This window comes from Trichosurus vulpecula, chromosome 8 (assembly GCF_011100635.1).
Source record: "Trichosurus vulpecula isolate mTriVul1 chromosome 8, mTriVul1.pri, whole genome shotgun sequence".
Taxonomy (NCBI): domain Eukaryota; kingdom Metazoa; phylum Chordata; class Mammalia; order Diprotodontia; family Phalangeridae; genus Trichosurus; species Trichosurus vulpecula.
Window position 1 is genome coordinate 78,041,848 of NC_050580.1, and position 22,454 is coordinate 78,064,301.

Sequence of the window (22,454 nt, forward strand, 5' to 3'; positions counted from 1 at the left end):
TATACAGTGCTTACTGTGTGCCAAGCACTGTGCTAGGCGCTTTACAGTGATGATTTTATTTGATCCTCACGACAGCCCTGGGAGGTGTTATTGTTGTTGTTCTCATTTTACAGATGAGGAAACTGAGGCAAGCAGAGCTTAAGTGACTTGCTCATACGCTAGTAAGTGTATGTGGGGCTGGATTTGAACTCAGGTTTTCAACTCTCCTGGCCCAGTGCTATGTGGGCACTGTGCTAAACTCCTTCCTGCCTATTTGAGTCTTAAATGATATCCCTTCTAACTGTTTTGTTTTCTTGCTTGCTCCTTGGACAGGATGAGAAAGTATGTAGAATTAATTTCATGTGGATTTCTTAGTCATTCCAGGGTCAGGATCACTTGGTTCCTCCTGGATAAGTTCATGTCCTCAAACATTTTTTTTCTGGAAGGAAGGGCTTTTTCGACATGCTAGACGTAGCATAATAGCTACTATGGACAGCATGTTTTTAGAGTAAAGAGTTCATTTGTAAATAAATGAGGTTTTTCTCTCTCCTCGATCCAACGTCTTATCACTTTGCATTTATTTTCTCCTTTGAACAGGTTACTGCAAATGACCTTCAGGAGAATATCACAAAGCTGAATAATGGGATGACTTTTATGATTAAACACTCTCAGAAACTTTTTAAGGTAGGTATTATCCTAGGACTTAGGCAGGAGTAAAATTAGTGCCAGTAGGGAGGGAGTTCAGCTCGACAGGATCAGAGCTGAGAGTTACCATAAGTTTGATGGAACATTCATTAAATCCATCAGGATCAGCTGAGCTGGGGATAAAACAAAGGTACCGTTTGATCTATATAGGCAAGAGTAAAAGAGTCCATTAGGGTCAGTCAAGTGCAATTGGTGACCCCAGATCGAAGACTTGGAAACAAAGGGTTGGGAATCCAGGCAGAAGTTCTGGACAAAATGTCTGAATAATAAGAGGTCTGGGTCTTGGGAAAGGTGTCTGGAAGGGACACAGGGCACTAGCAGTAAGCCTGGTGCATGGTCCTGCTTCTGCAGCTCCGTGATCCAGGGGCTTCCTCATATCCTGTGATCTCAGGCATTGGAGGGAGGTCAGGGCTGAGTCTGCAGTCAAAGGCTATAGGGCTATCAGGCTGGAATGAGGAGGAAGGTGCCGCTAACATGAAAAAACAGGCTCCTCCTGGAGAGGCCTCCCCACCACCCATTCCCCCTTGCTGTCGGCTCCTCTTGCCGATGGAACTTCCCCCGTTTTTGACTGTAGCCGAGCATGTGCAGTTAGCTCCAGAGTGGTGCAAGTTAATTTCTGTGTGGGGACCTCACATATGTGGTGGTCAGGGCCATTAAGGCCTCGTGGGGTTCAAGAGAAAGCCGAGTTGTTTCCTTTGGTCCCCATCCTTTAACCAGGACTCATTTAGGGGCCACTCTGTGAATCGAGGCCCTCAGGGAACTTGCATTTTATCTGGAAGGATCATTCAGTTTCCTTGACTCTGCTTCTTAGGCTTTCCAGTCTTCCTTCTCAGTTTGGCAGGGCAGAGGCAGGGAGGGGGAGGTCTAGAGGGGTAAGGGTGGTGGTGGGGTCAGCTGGGGGAGTAAGCTCTCTGAAGGAAGGGGTGAGGATGGCTTTTGTCTTTGTGTTCCCACTGCCCGGCACATAGTAGATACTTCATAATTGGTGTCGCCTTAGATTCTGTCCTGTTTTTGGTCATTTAATCATTTACTCATTTTACTAAGCTGAGCTAGCTACCTCCAGAAACATCCTGGATTTTATTACTTCTAGCTCTCTTCTTTTCCCTACCCTCTTGTCTTTGCTCTTGAGGCTTTTTTTGGCATACTTTTCTTCTATTTCAGAACAACAGAATTTTTAGATTTGGAAAAGATAACTTAGATCACAGCTAGTTCAGAGATATCAAACAAAACCAGTGAGTGCAACCCAGATTAGAATAAAATATCAATGAGAAATGTTTAACAAAATAAATAAAAACATGGTGCCATGTAAGTAATGTTAATTTGTGGTTTTCTAAGGCAATATAGGTATCCTTTTCTGCAGGTATCCTTTTCTATTTAAGTTTGACACCACTGCTCTAGTCCAGCTTCATTTTATAGAAGAAAAAACTAAGCCCCAACGGTTTATTAAGTGATAGAGGCCAGACTAAGACCTAGTTTGGCAGAGTCTTGTTTCAATTCCTCCTGTGCTTTACTGCTCCATCCCCCACTAGGCCTGGTTGTTTTTTATGTCTTATTCAGGCTCCGGCTTATGTTCGGGAGTGTGCCAGGCTGCATTATCTGGGCTCTAGGACTCATGCATCAAAGGTATGTATAGGGAATTGCTCTTGCTGAAACACAAGAAGTCAGGACCAAACAAGAAAACAGAATTAAAGCTAAGCCTAAATAATTAATAAACACTGTACAAAGTAAAGTGAGGGAAAGTGAAAGCTATTATATGACTCAAACAGAGGTGAGGTGGAAGAATGTAAAACTTCAAATGGCTTTTCTTGGGTGTCACAGCTCAAAAATAACCAGTCACTTTGAGATTAATGAAAGAGCAGCTAGGAAGGAGAAGATGACGATGGGGGTTATAGAAGTGATGGGGCCTCTGTTGACCTTTGTCTTCTTTTTATCCAAGAATTTTCTGCTGATACAATATAGGAATGGTTGAAAAGATCCACAAGGCCTCACATGGTCTTCATTACACCCTTGAGTATTTTTAAATGTTCAAAATTGTAAGCACAACAGATCCAGCCTAGAAATGGCATTTGGAGATAGGATTGTTCTAGGTCTGGTCTGCCAAGTCACACAGTTGTACATATTGTATTTTTATATTTAATCCAGCGACAAACAAAAGGCCACTCTGAATGAGGTAAAAGTATAGCCTGTGGATCTGGAATTGAAGCCCATAGTGACTGAGAAGAAAACTCACCATTCATTAGCAGAAAAATTATAGATTTTTTTGTACGTGCTCAGAACTGAAGTTATTAAAGGTTAAAGTTTTTTAAATTGCCAAAGATTTTAACCAGGACGAGGTTAAGAATCTTTATAGCCACTGCCACTGTTTTCTTCTGGGTCTCTGCTTATTTTTCTTACATTTTGGGTTGCTTTTCCATCACATTCTGAAAACATTAAAAACAACCAGGCAGACACTTAGCAATACCTCCTAACTAGTTAAAATTGAAGTCTGTTTTATCCAGTCTTTCTGCCTTCTGCTATATCCCTGTACTTGTCTGAGCCTATGCTGAAGGAAGTTGGGATTGTTTGGATGGGGTAGTGATACCTTAACAAAACCTGTGGGATTTAGATCATGTTCACCTGGGTAAAATAGTGGGAAGGATGGCTGTGTTTGTATATTTATATTTTTCTTTCCCTTTTTGATTTAGCCTGAAAACAGGAGCTAGTAGGATTCCTTAATCTCATCTTCCTTTAAACTTTCTCCAGGATGACCTGGATCTGCCGACTTCATGCAGTAGTAAGGACTTTCCACTTTCAAAATCCTATAAAAGGACCCGGATGAACCCTTGCTTCCAACAGGAAGAGACGCAACAACGAACAGAGGAGGCCCTCAAAGAGTTATTTCGACATGTTCACAACATGCCTGACTCAGCAAAGAAGAAGAAGCTAATTCGACAGGTATCTGACCGGAAGCAGAGAAACAGTAACCGTGATGTAGTCATAGTTATGGGATTGACAGAACATTTTTGAGAATGGTAGGATTTGAATTGATTCTCAGTTTTCTAAGAGTGTAGTAGTTGAGGATCTCAGTGACTCCCACTTTGGTTCAGCAAGGGTAAATGAAAGTGTCTGTTGAGACCTGAAATCCAGGAGGATGGTCCTCTGTGACCAGTGTCAGGTGTAGCAAAACTCAGGATGAGCAGAGGCTATTGAGGGACACTGAGGGCAACAAAGAGGAGTTGTGTTTGTTCAAAGCTTCATTGAGGCTTGTCCCTGCTGCTGGGGAAGGGAACACTCAGCCCCAAAGAGGTGAAGCCCCTGGGAGAGAGGGGCCACCATGCTGCTTAAGAAGGGGCAGACCAGCCCAGATCAGAAAAATGAGCAGGTTAAAGCTTCTGGACCAGTCTGTATTGGGATTGGGCCTGAGAGTGCCTGTTGTCCTTCCATCTGGGGTGAGATAGGGAAATTAGGTCTAGAACAAACAAGACAAACAGCACCGACAAAATGAAGCTATATTGAGCTAATAAGCAAAGGGGAAGGCTCAAACACAAAGGCCAGCTTGTTGGGGTGGATAGAGCACTGAAGACTGACAGTACAGAGAGGGAAGTTTGCCTGATCCCGTTATTCTACCTCTTTTTTTTCTGCCAAGAAGATTGACAAAAACGACCATTAGGGAGTTGATATCCAAGGTTAGCAAAGGTACCACGAGAATGCACTTGGCTGTCGTTAATGGATTTTAGTCACTAGGTCCAGAGGGGCTATACACCAGGTTATTGAAAGACGTGGCACCTCTGGTGGCTGAAACCCTGCCATGATCTCTGGAAACTTGAGGAGAATGGGAGAGGCGTCACAAGACTGGAGAAAGACAATGATTAATTTCCAAAGAAGAGAATGAAAGTAGTCTACGGACTATAGGTTAGTGAGCCTGACTTCAATTTCTGGCAGAATTCTAGAATGCCTATTAAAGAGATAGTTGAGAACCTCAGGAAAAGGGAGCAGTGATCACCAATAGTGATAGCATAGTCTACACAACAAACTGACCTCATGTTCCTTATTTTGATAGGATCACGAGAGTGGCACATGAGAGGATTGCTGTCTGTACTTTAAGCAAAGCTTGTGGAGCTCATAATGTGCAATTGGATAGGAGTAAATGTAAAGTCTTATATTTGGGTTAGTAACATCAATTGCATCATTACAAGATAAGGGAAATGTGGCTAGATGGTAGTTATCAGAGGAAAAGGCCTTGGGGTATTGGTGGCCTGCAAGTTCCTTAGGAGTTAAGATTGCAACATGGCAACCCAAAAAGCTAATGCTATGTTAGGCTTTGTAAGAGAGGAACAGTAGCCAGATTAGGGATTCCTCAGTTATTTATCTAGTAAGTTGTATTGTTGTCTCTTAGTTCCTCATTGCAGTCATTTCTGGACTCTCCTTCCCCTACCCAGTCTTTACCAGCAGGTCATTGAACCCTCCCCTCTTGTAACAAAGAAAAATTGTTAAGTAGAACCATTGGAATTTGGGCTGAATGAAAGGGAATGAGACAGAAAATAATGGCTCATGATTTTTATTTCAGTAGCTTGTAAGAAAACAGTCCTGTTTAAGAAGAATTCTCATGTCCTTGTTCCTAAAATTGATTTGAGATGTGACAGATTATGCCAAAGCAGCAGTCTGTTCAGTTTTGCATATTCAAAGAGAGTGCTGATTTTAATCCTCAGCAGAGTAGGTTCGTTTAGGATTCCACTGAGGTCTGAACTGATGGTTAAAGATGACAAGGAGAAAAACCAGCCTCTTGAACTAACCAGCACTCTTCGCTCTGTGGGCATGTGGCTAATAGAACTCCAGGGTTGAATGAGACCTTAAAGGCCATTTAGGCCTTTATTTTATAGAACAGGAGACAAAGGCCCGGGGATTATTAATTGGGACTATGCTTTCTTCCTTCGGATCCAAATATAACTTGTATCCCAGGAGTATTCTTGCTTTCTCATTACTTCTCTTCTCTTTAGTAAAATTTTTATTGTTTCTATGATTTGTTCTTTGACCTCATTTAGGATGTCATTTTTAGTACTTACTAAAATCTGCATCTCTTATTTCCTTTAATAATTAAAATATTTATCTAATTATGGTCTTTAAAGGAAGTGTTTAAAACTTCTGCTTTTCTGTATGAATTTTGTGCCTTAGCATGTGATCAATTTTCATATACAGTACTTGGCATGGAGGCTTCGTAATAGTTCTTACAACTATGGGAAGGGGATGTATTTGTAACTGTTAGAGAGAGAATATTACAAAAGGCAAAATAAACTGTTCTGTATAGATACAAACTTCTGGCACAAATAAAATAAATGTCATTAGAAAAGGAAATGCAGCTATATAAAAAGCTATGAGTCAGAAAAGAAAAATCTTGCCATAAAACATTTTTGGTAAAAGTCTAACATCTAAAATCTATAAGGAATCATTACAGATCTTTTACAATTGAGCTATTCCCCAGGAGATATAAGTGGTCAGAGGATATGGAAAAATATCAAAAGAAGAAACGCAGATTATCAAAACTATTAAAAAGAATTTAGAATTGCCAGTAGAGAAACCTAAATTTAAATTTAAAATAACTTTTATGTCACTTTACACCCATCAGATTGGCAAAGATAGAGAAATTTGTTGCTGACAGGGATGCAGGAAAACAACCGTTGGTAAAACTATGGAAGGGATGGACCATTTTGGAAAACAATTTGGAATTAGGCAAGGAAAGCTGGAAAATGTTTTATACCCTTTGATCTCTTGATCTCATTATTGTACCTGTACGCCAAGCTGACCTATCTGTGTGACAATATTCACAGCAATGCTCCATATAAGGAGCTGTGAATATGAGGAATTCAAAGAAATAATAGAGGACTTGCAGAGTGGAAATAGCCCAGCCAAAAAGATGCATGATGATTACAGTTATGTAAATGACTATAAATTTGAATGGGAAAACATTCTGATGATAAACATTGGAGAACATTGGTGCTGACATATAAAGCATACACTTTGGTTTTAACAAACAGAAAAGGACCAAAGTAATAAGGGTAGCTGTGCTATCTATCACATTCACATACCCTGATGTCTTATTTAACTGTTTCCAGGGATTGCACATTGGGAGATTCAATTAAAAGAACACCAGGGGTTTATATAGTGAGATTCATTTATGAATTAAAATTTAAAAAAAAGTATTTTGGAAGAGAAAAAGCTGATTCCTTTGGGTAGGATCCTGCTATACCTTAAACTTCTCTCAATAGGGAATGACTTACAGTGTTGAAATAACTCAGAGGAGTTTGTATTCGTGAAATACAGCTCCTCTGGGGCTAATGCTGATAGTCACAAATCTTCAGTTTTGAAAGGATGGAACCAAGATAGTGGATTAGAGGCAGCAACCCAGCTAAACTCTCTCAACATTCCCCGCTAAGCAACTTTGAAATAATACCTCAAATCAAATTTTGGAGTGGCAGAGCCAACAAAGTTAAGATGAGACATTTTTCTGGTCTAAGAAAACCTAGGAAGTCCGCAGGAAAGGTCTGGAGTGGTGGCTTGTAAGGAGCTTGCACACTGTGTGGTAGGAATGGTGGCTGCAGTGACAGCAGCAGCTTCGGGAGCTCTCAGCCCAGAGACTGGAAGGGGGTCAGACAACTGCTTTGAGATTACTGGGGACCTATTTCTGGCACTGATTGGCAACTCTGTTGCTCATATGCACTTCTGGGTCACAATTCCAGGGTAGCAAAGAGTTCTTGTAGTTGATCACGAGGCAACAGGGACTCTTCCTAGGCAAAGACCAGAGCGAAGACCTTGAGAGCAATGACCACACCTCTGCCCAGATCATACCACCTTGGAAATACCAAAATTTGCAGACCCCCTCAGAATTAGCTCTGAAAACAGCACCATGAAAAAACCTAAAACTTGGGACATTGCCTCCCTACCCCAAGGGGAGCAGAGCCCAACTTAAACATAAAGTTCAAAGTCAAGAAATACGCTGGAAAATGAGCAAATAACAAAAGATGAACTTGACCATAAAAGACTACTACAGTGCCAGGGGAGACTGAGACAGTTTGGAACTAGGCCCAAAGAGCCATAAAATTTTGTATGCCCTTTGACCCAGCAATACCACTGTTAGGTCTGTACCCCAAAGAGATGAAAGAAAAAAAATATGCATGTACAAAATGTACAAAAATATTCATAGCAGCTCTTTTTGTAGTGGTATAGAATTGGAAATCGAGGGGATACTCAAGTATCCATTGGAGAGTGGCTGAACAAGTTGTAGCATGATTATGATGGAGTACTATTGTACTATAAGAAATGGCAAGGGTGGTAGTGTTGTGTGGAAAATAAAAGCGAGACGAGACCTGGGTTCAAGGTAAATTTAAGTGTGGATTTATTGGCCAAGCACACGACTACCTGGAGTGCATACCCAAAGTATACTCAAATCAGGCAGTCCCGAATTGAGGGACTACAATGCTCATAAAGGCAAAAACCACAATTTCATAATTAGGGTGGGTTGCTAGCAGAAGCAATGACATACAGAAGCAAAGATCAGCCATTGGTTGAATTCATCAGCTCAGAGCTAGTTTGGAAATATGGTGAGATTCAGGGGTGCGACCATCCTGTGACACAGGGTGGTCAGTTTCCTAGAATGGGAACCTCTTAGGTTGTAATCGGTTTCCTATAACTGGGTGGAGGGTTCAGGGTGGAATTTTCCAGAAAGTAACCTCTACTTGATCAGCTATGGTCTGGGTGGAGGGACCTAGCTTGGTCGTCAGCATAGCTGCACCGTAACCCAGGGTGTGGGGCCATCTGGCAACCGGGGGGCTCCTCCCCAAAATAAACCCATACCTTACCCTAGCAACTGATCCTTGCACATAATGCTGATGTAGAGAGAATATACAGAATGCTGAATCATGAGGAAAGGGGGAGGGGTCAGGGGGCTAGCCTTGGGTAGTCTACCCAGGACTATGCCTTAAGCTGTTTCAAGCCATTTCAGGGTGTGGACAGAGACAAAGACAAGAATATGAAGGGGATTAGTGGTGGGCTCAAATGGTGGTCTTCATTTGGGTGTGACAGTAGTTTCAGAAAAACATGGCAAAACCTGTATGAACTGATGCAAAGTGAAGTGAGAAGAACCAAGAGATGAATGTATCCAGTAACAGCAGTGGTGATGATTGATGATTAACTATGAAAGACAAACCAAGACAATTCCAAAGGACTCATGGTGAAAAATGCTATTTTTCACCTCCAGAGAGAGAACTGATGAACTGAGTGCAAATTAAATTATAATTTTCTCACTTTAAAAAAATATGGCTAATAAGGAAACGTATTGCTCAATTTCACGTATATAATTGATATCATATTGCTTGGGGGTGGGGGGGGCAGTCAGGAGGGAGAAGATCTGGAATTCAAAATTTAAAAAGCAAAGAATACTAAAAATAAATAATAAATTAGAAAAGAACCCTCTTCAGTCCCAGGGCCTTTCAGAGCTTCAGAACTCCTTATTCTTTTCAATAATATATATTAAAATGAGGCATATGGTAGTGTAAATGAACTTTGGATACTACAAGAGTGTTTTTTGGCACACATTTCTGCTTTTATGCATATATTCCTGGACAGTAGATTTGAAAGGCATACAACTTGGGAATCTTTTGGGCATTTGTATTTGGATACTTGGAGAGGCATCTGTTGCTGGGAAAATAATAATGAAATATTCTATTTATTTTCTCCAAGTTTAATAAGCAGTCAACAGCTCAAACTCCAGGAGCAGATGGATTTACTCCCCAGTTTCAGAAACGGACCCGTTCACGCTCCTTCAGTGGACTTATTAAGGTAGGTAGGTCCAACCACAGAGTTGTCAGCATCACCCCAGGAGTTTTTGATGGATATGAACCTTGTGCTGAGCCTTTACCTATCTGTGAAATAATTTTCTACTCTTTTTTTAGGGATGCTGGGATGGAGTTTGGGAAAACTATTGTTATGATAGGCGTTTTGATGTGTAATAACTGTAAATTGAGAAGGGGGAATATCCTTGTAGGACTTTGGTGGTATCATTGAAGCAATGAGGACCGACACAGCCACAAACCAGTCTCCACAGGTGTCAGTGACATTTTCTTCCAGCTTCCTTTGTGCCTGTGAAATGACTGTTGTTCAGTAATGGGAAATGTTTCTGTTTTTCTCTAACTTGCTTGTGTTTTCACGAACTTGAAGTTTTTTGAGACTTAATCTGGGAGGAAGTTGTGATCAAGGGGCTTGCTGCGTGTTAAATCCCCATGGGAAGTTTTAGGATAGGGGGAGTAATAAAAATAAGGATAAGGAGGGATCAGGGTTAGAACTGTGATTTCTCTGGTACAGAGAACTACTCTCTATCAAAGCAAGCTGGCAACCTCCCTGAAACAGTCTGAGAGTTGCCCAAAGCCTAGAGGGGCTGTGACTGGCCCAGAGTAACAGGCAGTGTGTGTCAGAGGTGGGACTTTAGTGGGATCTTCCTGGGCCTGAGGCCAGATCTCTCACCACTCTTCTGTCCTTCATTAGAAACTGATAAATCTCTTAAAAGGATAGTATATATTCCTGGCCCCGAATTTTGAAATGCTGATCCATCTATATTAATCATTTTTTTTATTCTGGTGTTGTGGTATTATTGTCATTCCTTATTTGTCTGCAGGCGTCTTTTTAGAGGGTTTTTTTTCATCACTCAAATAGCTGATTCTAATTAAGATGTGCTACCACCAGGTGGTAGTAGATGCATTGGTCACAGAACATGAATTACCAGCTTCAGAGAGACAGGATTAACTGGGAGAGAGATTCACATATTTTTCTACCTATTATCTTAAAGAGGGAAAAAAATCTATTAAAATGTATCTTATAGCAACACTTTTGGGCTCTATTTGCATTTAAAATTCAAATATTACTGTAAAAGTTCCTTTGTACAAATTAGTATCTTTCTCATCAGATTATAACCTTTCCTGATCCTAGCCCAGTTGAATTGTAATCAGTAAGCTAGTCTGCTTAGAAGACTTCTTCAAGCACCTTGAAGCCTTATTCTGGCAGGTGGCTCTGGGAATCTTTGATGTTCAGCATCTCCAGCCCACCTCTTTCACCAACATTTACTTCACACCTATTCCACGCAGGCACTGGGCATCAGAATTTTTTCCTTAGTGGCTAGGTCCTCTTGAGCCTTTTTGAGTTAATTAAAAGGAATGTCCTACTAGCCTCCTTATGAGCTACAAAAATTAACTCCTCTCTTTTTCCATGTTTCATTAGAATCGTGTAACCGTTTGCAGATGAAAGATTGAAACCAGTTAGAAGAGAGTTGTTTTCTGTAATGCTTAGGAAACCTGCCTCCTGGTGGTGGTGGAGGTGAGGGGGGGCGGTGTGTGTGGGTTTGTAACACCTATAGGCGTTCATGGCAGATACAGCAGAACTCTTCTTTGCAGTGAAGCAACCTGCAGCTTTTACAAACTGCCTTGTGAACAGACTTGCTCGTCAAAAACGTTTCCTCAGAATTAATTTCCAAGAGTATGTATCTTGAGGAGAGCACAAGATTTTTCTTTTGAGAGCACAAGATTTTAAAAATGATCTTATCAAAGAAAAGTTATCATGCATTCTAAATAGAGTAAGATGGATTTCTGGCACGTGTTCTAATGAGGGAGTCCTTGGGTTGTGAAAAGTACAAACATGCATGATAGTTGTAACAAGTTAGGAGTTTTTTAGAATAGTCCAGTGCCTGCTCCTCCATCTAGGGTTTCCAGAAGCATTTTGGAATTGACTTAGATAAGTTAGTTTAAATTGATCTTAAAGTTGTTTCTGTCTTATCTCTCTGCCTTTTATACCTTTCCCTCCATTCTTAAGTTATTCAGACTAAGTGGTCGTTTGAATAGTGAAATACTTCTCTTCATTTTTAGAGACTTGAACAATTCCTGACCCGATGAGCAAAGTTTTATGCCATACTTCATGCAGAATTAGTTAGAAAGTTAGGTTCTTTGCACCTGAACAGTGTATCTTAATATTATAGCTATGATGCCTTTTTTTTCTAACAATATTTTTTTTTCTTCTTAAATTAGCGGAAAGTCCTGGGGAATCAGATAATAATGGAAAAGAAAAATAAGTGTTGTACTCCAGAATCTGTGGACATCGGTGAATTGAACAGATCCAGCAAAGAAAATGTGAACTTAGTAAGAGACTGTTCTTGTCTTTTATGTCTATGGGAGATAACGTAAAGATGAGTAAGAAAGTCTTGAAGTCTTTCTTGTTCTCCATTTTATTCTGTCAATGGTCCTTTGAGCCATTAGCTTTGTTTTCCTTTTCCCCACACATTCCCTTTTGCTGATTCTCTTCTTCTCTTGGTGGGACTTTATTGTTTGCCTAGAACTACATGGCTCGTGTCACTAATCTTGTACCATACTTAAATATTTGTATTTTGGTAGATTAGCAACTGAATATGTTAAAAGTTTCATGGGACATAAACTAATTATAGAAATACTTAAATACCTTCACATTTGACCTATGCAAATAAATAAAACATTTGCTTTGATAGCAAACTCTGTCTACAGGAGTGATATTAGAATACCAAAGTCATAGTAAAAACTGTCTTGTGTTCCAGGTTTGTTCTGGATCTCCAGCACTAAAAGTGACACCAGCAAGATTAAAATTGTCTGAAGGCAAGAAAGAAGGGAGAAAAGGTACCACCTAGCTGGTTTATCTTTTAGCCTCTATTATTCTTTATAGGCATATACTTTTGCAGCTAGAAGATGGCATCCACTCCTTTAATAGCATTTTTTAAAAAAAGAGAATGTGTATAGAATACTATGGAAGATGCTATAGGAGAATAAGAGAAGTAAGCCTGGCAGCCTGGATTCAAATCTTGTCACCGATACTTACTAGCTCAGTGACTATGGGCAAGTCAGGCAACCTCTCAGACCCTCTGTTGGCTGACCTGTGAAATGGAGATAATGCTAGTTAAAGCAACATATAGTATATGGCCTATGAGGTTGTTGCGAAGCTTATGTGACATGATGTGTTCTAGAATTTTGCAAACTTTGAGTGTGCTATACAGAAGTTGTTTTGAAAGATATTTAAGCTCTTAGAATTTGCAGTCTAGTTGGGGAGATTTGACTTATTTGAAAAGACTGAATACCTACAGAGTAATTCATTTCAAGCAGAATGCTGGTGTGAATTGTCAGAATGCAAACCAAGTAGATGAGTGCTGAGGGAATGCACAGTAAAAGGAGTGATTACAGTCATCTGGGATGAATAAAATATCAAGCATTTAACAAGTTTTTCTGAGCAGGCAGCAAATTCTATTTTAAGAGTTGTTACAACTGCTATAACTGTAGTCATTGTGGCTTGCTAATTAAGTAACAGCCAACTTCCTCTTCCTGCTGAGGGATGTTTGAATTGTCATAATGCAACTCCTCATTCCAGTTGCTTTTGGCCCAAAGGAATGATGGGTTGGGAATTCCATTCCTCATAGACCATACAACTTTGTAATAGGTGGTGGTTACTGTACTTTACGGAAGATTGCATGGAACTTGGTCATTATGTAGTTATAATGTAGTCTTGTCTCTAGATTGACAAAGTATCTTAGTTTGAAGACCTAATTTTGCTGAAGCTTGAGGACAGTTGTTTGTGATGCTCTAGAGAAGGTGAATGAAAACTGTATTTTTCTAGGTGAAACTTTTCATCTTTTTAGAGAACTGAAATTCAGTTCAGTTCGAAATTTCATTATCCTAGAATAGATCCTCTGGAATTGGGCATAGTCTGTCTTCACCCAGCTGGCTCTTGGTGGCCAGGAGGGGACTGTAAGCCGGAGGAGTATGGGGAATGAAGAGAGGAATCTCCAGTTCCTCAGTGAATTTATACATCACATTTCTCACCTAAATTGCCACATTATTTTACCATTATTCTTTTAAAATAAAATCAAATACTCAGCGAGAAGGTCTGTTTGCCTACATTCTTCATGCCTTCCCTCCTGTTAAAAGGAGATGATGTTCTTCCTCAGGGCTCAGCCTCTCTCAGTCCTTGATCCCTGCCATTCAGTATTTCTCTCTCTTTTTCTTGTCTCGTCTTTCCTTTTCCATTGGCTTTTTCCCTCTCCTTTCAAACATGTAAGGATTCCCCCTCATACAGAAGAATCTTCATTTGACCCATATCATTTCAAGTCACAATTCTTTATATTTTCTTTTCATTGCCAAAGTTTTTGGACGAGTCAATTTCTTCACTACCCACTCATCCTTAATCTCAGTATGGTTTCTGCTGTCGTCACTGCTGCAACTCTTGTCTTGAAGGTCACCAGTATTCTCTGCATTTTCAGATTCAGTGCTATGCTCTGAGGCCTCATTCTTTTTGACTTCTTGAACACTTAAAACTGTTGCTCAACCCTTCCTTCTTCAAACTTTTCCCTTAGCTACATTTTCTTGTTCTCCTTTCACAGTGACTAAAAATTCTCCATTTCTTTTTAACGAAAACTCTTTATGATTTCTTTCAGTCCCTACATATAGGCATACCCCAAAGTTTTGTCCTGGTCTTTCTTTTGTTCTCTTTTCATTTTTGTTTTCTTTTAGAGATCTTGTCCACTCCCGTAGTTTTTGTTTTTGAGGGTTTATTTTGTAGCCTGTGACTTTGCTGAACCTATTAATTATCTCGATTAGTATCTTTGCTGATTTCCTAGGATTTCCCAAGTAAACCGTCATATCATCAGCAAATAGTGAAATCTTCTTTACCTATCTTTACACCTTTCTTTTTGACATATTAATTCTCTCTACATCTTTGCTTCTTGTCCATAAGGATATTTATTTCAGTGCATCTGGGATCTCGTCAATGTGGACATTCCCTCGAGTAGAGTGTATTGCAGTCCCTCTTTGCTTTCTGTTATGTACAGATCTTCCCATAAATCTTCTCTTGGGAGTCACCTTATTGAGCAGATATACCCGGAACCCACGATCTGGTTGTTACGTGTTCTCGTCATATATTTTTCTGACAATATCTTCCATACCCATGATGAGTTTAATCCTATTAAATCTTTGTATAACCTAAAAGGTTCAGTATACTTCCTCGTCTTAATAGTTCTAGTTCAATTTGTTTATTACCCACGCACTGCATTTATCTATAGACATGAGACAATTATTTCTGTTCTGCTTGTATGTTGTCATTTTGTAATTTTCTAAAATATAAGGCAGTGTATGGTATTGTTCCATGTGAAACACAGCTTATCTCCCCAATTAGGTTTAAAGGCAGAAGCTTTGTCTTATTCTTTGTATGTCTCCTTCAGTATTTCAAGGCTCTATGCTTTTGGCAATGTAGATACTCCCTTCATCGATGCAGACTGCAGTCACTCTGACTTTTTATCTATTTTGTGAGAATTGGTATGTTAAAAAAAAAAAGTTCATCACCCAATCTGGTGATGAGCTTCATCAGGCTTAGTGAAGTTGGTCCTTGGACAGTACACACACCCTTATACTAAGAAGCCCTCCAGAAAGTCATATGCTCATGCAGAGATGGCCCTGAGTTCTTGGAGGCTGGGCCAGGGGAACATGTGGTCTGGCCATTTCTACCAGGCCCAGCTCTCAATTGAGCCTTTGTTCCCTTGGCCTGGCTTTCAAGAAGTCAGGATCATGGCTGCATTAAAATGAGGCATGATCAGGTGCATTTCTGGATGACTTCTTTGTTTAAGTGTGTATGATATTAAATAACTGAACTGTACTGGGTAACCACTACCCAAGTCTTCCTCCAAGGGCCACTCGTGGCACAGAGATGACTCTGGAGTTTTAGAAGCACGACTTTGGGCAGGTTCTACCAAGCTGGGAAGACTTTAAATTATAGGCCTCGGGCTTATCACCATATTGGTTACAGGTTGGTGAACTTTTTGGCCACAGCTGCTCTTGAAATCAATGACCAAGTATGAGAGAAGTTTTAATCTGTGTCAGGTGAGGGAGTTCACACATCAGGAAAACTGTCTCCTTGAAGGATTGAAGAGTGAGTGTCTCTAGAGGGATATGAGTGACTTGCCCAGAGCCCACAGACAGTGACCTTGATGCAGGTAGAATTTGAATGCAAGTCCTCTCATCCCAAATCCAGTCCTCTGTGGTCTTATTCGACTTCCTTTCCTATGGGACCTTGCCCCCTGACCTAACATAACTGAGATCTGAACAAATGCAGGTGGCGAGACTAGGTTGGAGAGAAAGGAGTCATTGGAGAAACTTTCCAAAGGTTTGCCAAAAGGGTCTCTCAGAGGGAGAATTGCAGGTGTACATTTCCTAACATTTGCATATTTTTTTAACAAGTTCATATGTTTAAACATATTGCATACTTGTTCAAGTTTACTAATTCTGTTGTTCCTCTTTAAATCTAGGAATCCTGTAAAAGAAACCAGAATCCTCAGGCTTTCTAACCAGGAGTCTTCCATGTAGTGCAAGCTAGGTGGGAGTCAACATGTCTAGTAAAGCATGGACTGGCAGCCTGCCTCCTGCAATTTGAATTTTCGGAGCCACTAATGCTATGACTTGACTGTTGCCTCTAATTCTACTCAATGGATGATTATTTGGAAACTGTGAACTTGTGGATGTTTTCATTTTTTTTTATTATTTCAAAATATGGGGAAACCACTATCTAACAAACAACTTACACAATGCAATGACTACTTGGAATAAAAGTGGGTGTGAGAGCTCATGCACTGTAGCAGCTCAGTAACTTCTTTTTACTCTGATATTTGTGTTCTTCTGTCAGTATCTGTCTTTTCAATATTGCCTCAAGCTTTCTTTGGCTACTGGCAGACTTATTTTTGTACTGATATTTTTGGCTTTTCTTTGTTTTAATACATCATTTTCTTCTTGAAAATCTTTCATTTCCAATGATAAAAGCCTCAACATATGAGGCTTTGAGCCATTTTTTAATATGTCATTTGACCCTCCACTTTTGTCTTCGGGAAGAATCCTCTTAGAATTGGGAAAACTGTGTAGTCTCTTGCTTTCATGTCTCTTATTTCAATGTTTATATCTTCATCTGAGACTGTTCAGGAATCTCTTTTTGGAATATTTTCCTGTGATCCAGAGATTGGAATGTGTTTATCTGAATTAAAGCATGAAAAAACCAACAGTCTGCATAAATGCTCTAAAATTTAACAAATATTTTTATTTTATATTTTACCATTTAAACTATCACATACTTCTTTTTCCTGTTTTTCCTTTTCTCATCATTTACAATGACAAAACAATGTGTTGTTGCCAAGCTTGTCTCCTCTTCAGTCAGTTGCCTCTTGCGTAAACACACGTCTCTGTTTTCATTTTAGAACCTTTGTCCTTTATTGTTTCTGTGGCAAATATATGGGAATCAGATCAGAAAAGTTGCTGACAGCTCATAGGAGATCTGTTAAAATATATGTAAAACATATGTATGGCTGCATGTGGTAGAAGCTCTGTACTGTGAGTGGGATAGAGCCAGCTTGCCTGGTTTTGAGAGTTGGTAGAGTCATAGGGGGAGGTAGAAGTACCAAATTGTGTCTTCTCAGGGAGACCTATACAGTCAAATTCTCCTGGCTCCTGAGAGCAAGTTGGTAGTGTTGGGGGTGTCTCTTGGAATGATGTATTTGGTCAAACCTGTGGCTTATGTCCAATGCTGAAAGAGATGGCTGTTACTAATGTCATCACTCCTCATTAGAGTGAGTGTCCTTCAGAGGTGGTGCCAAAGACTTGAGCGGAATGAGGTGGGTTGGTCAGTAGGAGGCTCACATACACACAAAAACGTGTGTATATGTGTGTGTATGTGTGTGTGTGAGCAGTTGTGGGCTGAGTTGAACTTGCATAATTATTTAACAAAGCAAACATCTTTGTTAGAAACTTATTATATGCTGCCTCCGTTGGTGCCAATATGGTGGAGTTTGAGATTTTTCTTAAACTGGTAAAAAATGCTGTTATCCTTGAAATGATTGTTTCTCCTGATTGTTGGAGGATACATGTAGTCCATATCCAGCTTAAGTGCCAGCCCACCCTTACACATTTCTGGTTTCTGGGTCTCTGTTTTGTTACTGTAATTTTAGAAATGAAAGCAAGTAAGAAACAATAAGAACTCCCAGTCTGATAGAAAAGAAGCTTGGTTTGAATGAGGTGAGGGGTACTGTTCTCATTCAGAGAAAATTGAGGTTGTTTAAAAAATTTCTCATAATCAACCACGTGGTATATTTGGTTTTCTAACATTTTTCCCCATTTAAAAACAAATAACTATCCTCCTTAGCTACACATCAGTGAATCCAAAGTTGAGCCTGGTTATTTTTGCCACTTAATTAAAATAGAAAGGACTTCCATGCTTGTTACCTTTCTTCTTCCTTTTTAAATTTAATGTTCTCTTAACCTAGAACAGAGAGAGCCTAGGCAGTATGGTCAAACATCAAGTTGGAAGGGGAAATGGACAGTCTGGCACCCTCTGGTCTATGAGGAGATTAGTTCTTTCTGGTGCTACCTGCAAGAAGTAATTGGTATTATTGCATTAGTTGTTTGGGTTAAGATTATTACTGGAGGGTGTTTCCAGTAAATGTAACCACTCCCTTGGCCAGTGTAACTTGTGCAACTTGTGAGGCATTTCCTGTGTTATTAACTTGTTATCATCCTCATTGTCCTAAGGGTATCATAGGTCATTTTTCACACAAAAGTTAAGGTCCAGGTGTTATTTATAATTTGAGGCATTAACCTCCCCCTCTGTGATACTAGACGGACCTAATGGTGGCGAAATCCTATGCAAAAAGGGGCTTAGCCTTTTATCATTTGCCACAACATGACATTTCCCATTAGGAGTTGAGAAGGTATGTACTGTATTGGAGCCAAAGTCTATGTTTGACACACCTTTTTGGGGGGGAGGGGAGGATAATCTCTAAGCTATTAGGTTTATGTGCTCTTCTGTCTGTGTATTTCCTATGTTAAAATAGCTTTTTTGGAAAGGCCTCTTGCCATTTTATATATTTTATTTCCTTCTAGGGTTAGTTAGAATGTTTTTTCATGTGATGCCAATTCAAAGCAGTATATTTATGTGTGTATATTTATTATTCTTTGAGAGAGCAATGATACTGATGGGATAAATGGATGGCCATTGGCACCAGCATTCAGAAATACTTGCAGCCATAAAAGTAAGGAAGTACTTCTACTGTGGTGTGGCCCACACTAGGGAAGCAAGGGCCTAGTTTGACCTCTTGAAACTACCCTAGAGTAGATGCTATGCAGGGGAAGGAATGCAGATTTGACAGTGTTTTTCCTGGCTAGGAGTTAGTGTTCAAAGGAAAGCCCTGGGAGCTCTGGTTGTAACAGGGCTATGGCCATTGTTCAGTCTTAGAGGTGAAGAGCCTCCTTCAGCTGGCCTGAGTTCACTGTGCCAAGTCATAGGATTGGTCTTAATTGTAATGTCATTCTCTTCTCCTGCCAACACAGACCCAAACAAGCATTTCTACCTAATTTCTTCCAAAGGATTAGGATGCAGTTGAAAATATGCTTTTCTGGTTGAATTTATGATCATTTTGAATTGTGCTACAGGTTGATTGGCAACATGTATTTGAGGAAGTCATCTTTGAAGTGGACTCTTCTTTCTGCTTTCACATTCTGTGCCACATCATTAGACCCTAATAATCACTCCACTTGTCTTCAGGGGGTCCATGCAGGCTCCCATGGAGCCGATTGCCTCAGTTGCAAGCATCTAGGTAGTGGTGAGTGCTGTGAAAAGGGAGTTGAAGAGTGATATAAGCCCTAAGGATGGAGCTTTTCCCCCTTTTTCTGCTCAGAAGGAATATCCTGGATTAGACCCTGAATTGATACTACCATGTTGTCCAGTGCTAGAAAGATTTTCTTTCAAACCGAGTTTCCGAGTGTATGAAAATCTAAGCCAATAGTTTATTTGACTTTGGCAATTAGCATAATCTAAACAGCTTTATAAAAAATATTCAGCATTTTCCACCAGCTTAGATTGGCCTTTGAACAATATAGTGCTGATTGAAGGGCCAGTGAGTAGGTATAGCCTAGAATAGCCCAAGTGCCGAGTTGCCATAGAAACTGTGGTATATGAGATTACAGCCAGCACTAATGGCCTTAGACAACTAAAAAGAGTCACTGAATTCTGCCTCAAACCTGTTGGAAAGTAACACGGTGTAACCTGTCAGGATCCTTTGCATGATTCTATAGGTCCGGTTATAGATAGCTAAGGTTTCTGAAAAACAAACAAGCTTCTCTGTTTTTCTAAAAAAAAATTTCATTTTCATTCCACTATATGTGTAACTGTATGTGTAAATAAACAAGTAACATGCTCTCTGTCATTTCTTTTATTGTGTTTCTGTAATGTTCAAAGATTAAATTTTTTTGTTTGCTCTCTAAACACTTGACTGGCTTTTTTATTGCAATGTTCCTCTCTGCTGATTTGGTGAGGGGGGGAAGGCATCTTGTTTTCTATCATGTGGGGTCTCTACCAGGAGCTTTGAATGCTACGCCTTAGCTTGCTTATTTATAGGCTAGCAAGGTTCATTGGGAAATGGAGGATGTGAAAGAGCTAACCTGTGTTTGGTAGGAGGTAATGCTGATGCTTCAGTTATGTTCTGAATTTTGTTTTCCTGTAGCCAGGACCTGACCGTGTATGCATTTATAAGCACTCTTTTCAATCACAGTCTCTATCTCCACCCTTTTTATAAACAATAGGACTCATTAAGAAACACATTCAGAGCAGCAATGATTATGCCATTTTTTTTTTACCAACAAAACTTGAAATTCAGGTTACTGATGGCTCTGTTCTTTTCAGTTTGCATTATCCCAAGCTTAGAGCTTGAAAGAACTCTTCCCAATTTCTCTCCTTTATTGCTCATTCAGACCTTTATCTTTTTCTCACCTCACTCCCCAGAATGCTATGGAGAAGATCTCTGTCCTCTTACCCTGCCAGTCTATAGTGTCCCTTATTGAAGACCTGAAGATTTGGGTTCTTATATGTCAGTTGGTGTTTGGCCCTCCTGGAGAGCCTGCTGAAGAGGAATCATGGTGTCGTGGATTTGGAATGCTCTCCAAACCCGAGTTTAGAATTCCGACTCAACTGTGTGAAAACAGGGAAGTCACAAATTCTCTGGGCCTTAATTCTGTTTTCAAGGTTAATATCTACACTGTTTATCTCAAAGGGTTGGCACGAGTTATTGTATTTCCCCATGTATAAGATGCTCCCATGTGTAAGACGCACCCTAATTTTGGGGCCTGAAATTTGAAAAAAAATGTATTACATAAAGTTATTGAACTCAAGTTTTATTCATCTGCTCGTAGCTTTCAGGCATCTTTTGGGCAAGTCTGGTGCGCGTACACATGCTAAGTCCATTCCATTTCATAGATCTGAAGTATCAATTGTGTCCTCCTTTGAAATCAGTAACTTCTTTTTCATCAGCAATTCTTCTTGCCTCATGCTGAACCATCTTTGTGGACACAGGAATTCCAATTGCCCTTTGCTCTTCAATCCATATCTTCAATTCCCTCTCTAAATCAGGCCATTTTGCTGACCTGCCTCTCATGGCCTTCTTCTGCTGTGGCGTTTTCAGTAGGGTTTCTTCTTCCCATAGCCAGTCTTGGATTGTTTTCTCAGTTGGAGGAGGACCAAACTTACGTTCAGCAGCACGATTTCCATTCACTTTTGCAAACTGGATCACTTTTAACTTGAATTCAGCATTGTATGAAAATCTTTTCTGAGCCATTTCTGGGCAGAACATGGCAAAACGTAATCTAATATACTGGTAACAAATGCAAAACAACGAGCGCAAAGACAACAAACGCGAAAAAGCAGGAAGTGCAAGTAAAAAAAATCTACAACCACTGTATAAGACACACCCAGGTTTTCGACCCCAAACTTTTCGAAAAAGGGTGTGTCTTATACATGTGGAAATACAGTGTTTTGTAAACTGTAAAGTGCCCTATCAATGTGAGTTGTTAATAAAGAATACTTAGGGGAGCAATAAGATAATAGCAAAAAAGGAGATGGGGGCAGGGAAGAGGGAAGGGATGGAGGTGGGGTAGGGAAGAAAACAATAAAGTGCTGGACACAGATCACGTGGTCCGTTAATACCTGATGAAATAAAAGGAAAGTTTTTGTTGGAACAAAGAAATGAAAAGAGAAATGAAGAATGAATGGAAGAAAGCCTGGAGATAATAGAAGAGCAATTCAGAGAAAAAAGATGCAGAAGCAGCTTTTGACCAAAATAGAACACATTAAAAACTAGAAAGCCTAGTAAATAAGTGAGATCAGGGTAAGCAAGCATGTTCACAGTCACTAGTATTATTTAATATAGTCCTAGGAATGGCAGGTATGGCGATAAGGCAAAAACAAATAGAGAGAATGAGCATAGACTAAGAGGAAACAAAATCACTGCTCTCTGCAGATGGCACCTAAAGACGCCTGGAGATTCAACTAAAAATCAATTGAAATAAGTAACTTCAGTAAAGTAGCAGGGTATAAAATAAATTCATAAAAACCATCGGCCTTTATGTATTTGTTGCTAACGAAAGCCAACGGGAAGAGAGAAAAAGAAGTCCCAGTTTAAGTGATTCTGGAATGCATAGAATAATAGCTGACATGTAGTGCTTTAAGATTTGTAAAAATGATACGCATCTCAGTTTATCTCATCTGATCCTCACAACAACTGTGAGGTAGTTGCCATTAACCCCATTTTACAGATGAGAAAGTCAAGGTTAAGAGGATTAAGAGACTTGTCTAGGATTATACTACTAACAAAGGATCTGATTCAGGATTTGAACTCATGTCTTCCTGACTCCCAAGTCCCATATAGTATCCACCAAACT

The 22,454-nt window shown here is 39.9% G+C and overlaps 1 protein-coding gene across 1 annotated transcript in view; it reads left to right on the forward strand.

Moving 5' to 3' along the window:
- ARHGAP19 (Rho GTPase activating protein 19) overlaps positions 1–20,004 on the forward strand; it is a 54,784-nt gene extending 34,780 nt beyond the window's left edge. Inside the window, exons 6-12 of the mRNA XM_036769583.1 lie at positions 577–663; positions 2,242–2,307; positions 3,427–3,618; positions 9,397–9,495; positions 11,727–11,837; positions 12,266–12,344; positions 16,013–20,004. Coding sequence (XP_036625478.1) covers positions 577–663; positions 2,242–2,307; positions 3,427–3,618; positions 9,397–9,495; positions 11,727–11,837; positions 12,266–12,344; positions 16,013–16,023 — 645 coding nt within the window. The 3' untranslated portion in view covers positions 16,024–20,004. The remainder of the gene's footprint in view (positions 1–576; positions 664–2,241; positions 2,308–3,426; positions 3,619–9,396; positions 9,496–11,726; positions 11,838–12,265; positions 12,345–16,012) is intronic.
- The last annotated feature ends 2,450 nt before the right edge of the window (positions 20,005–22,454 follow it).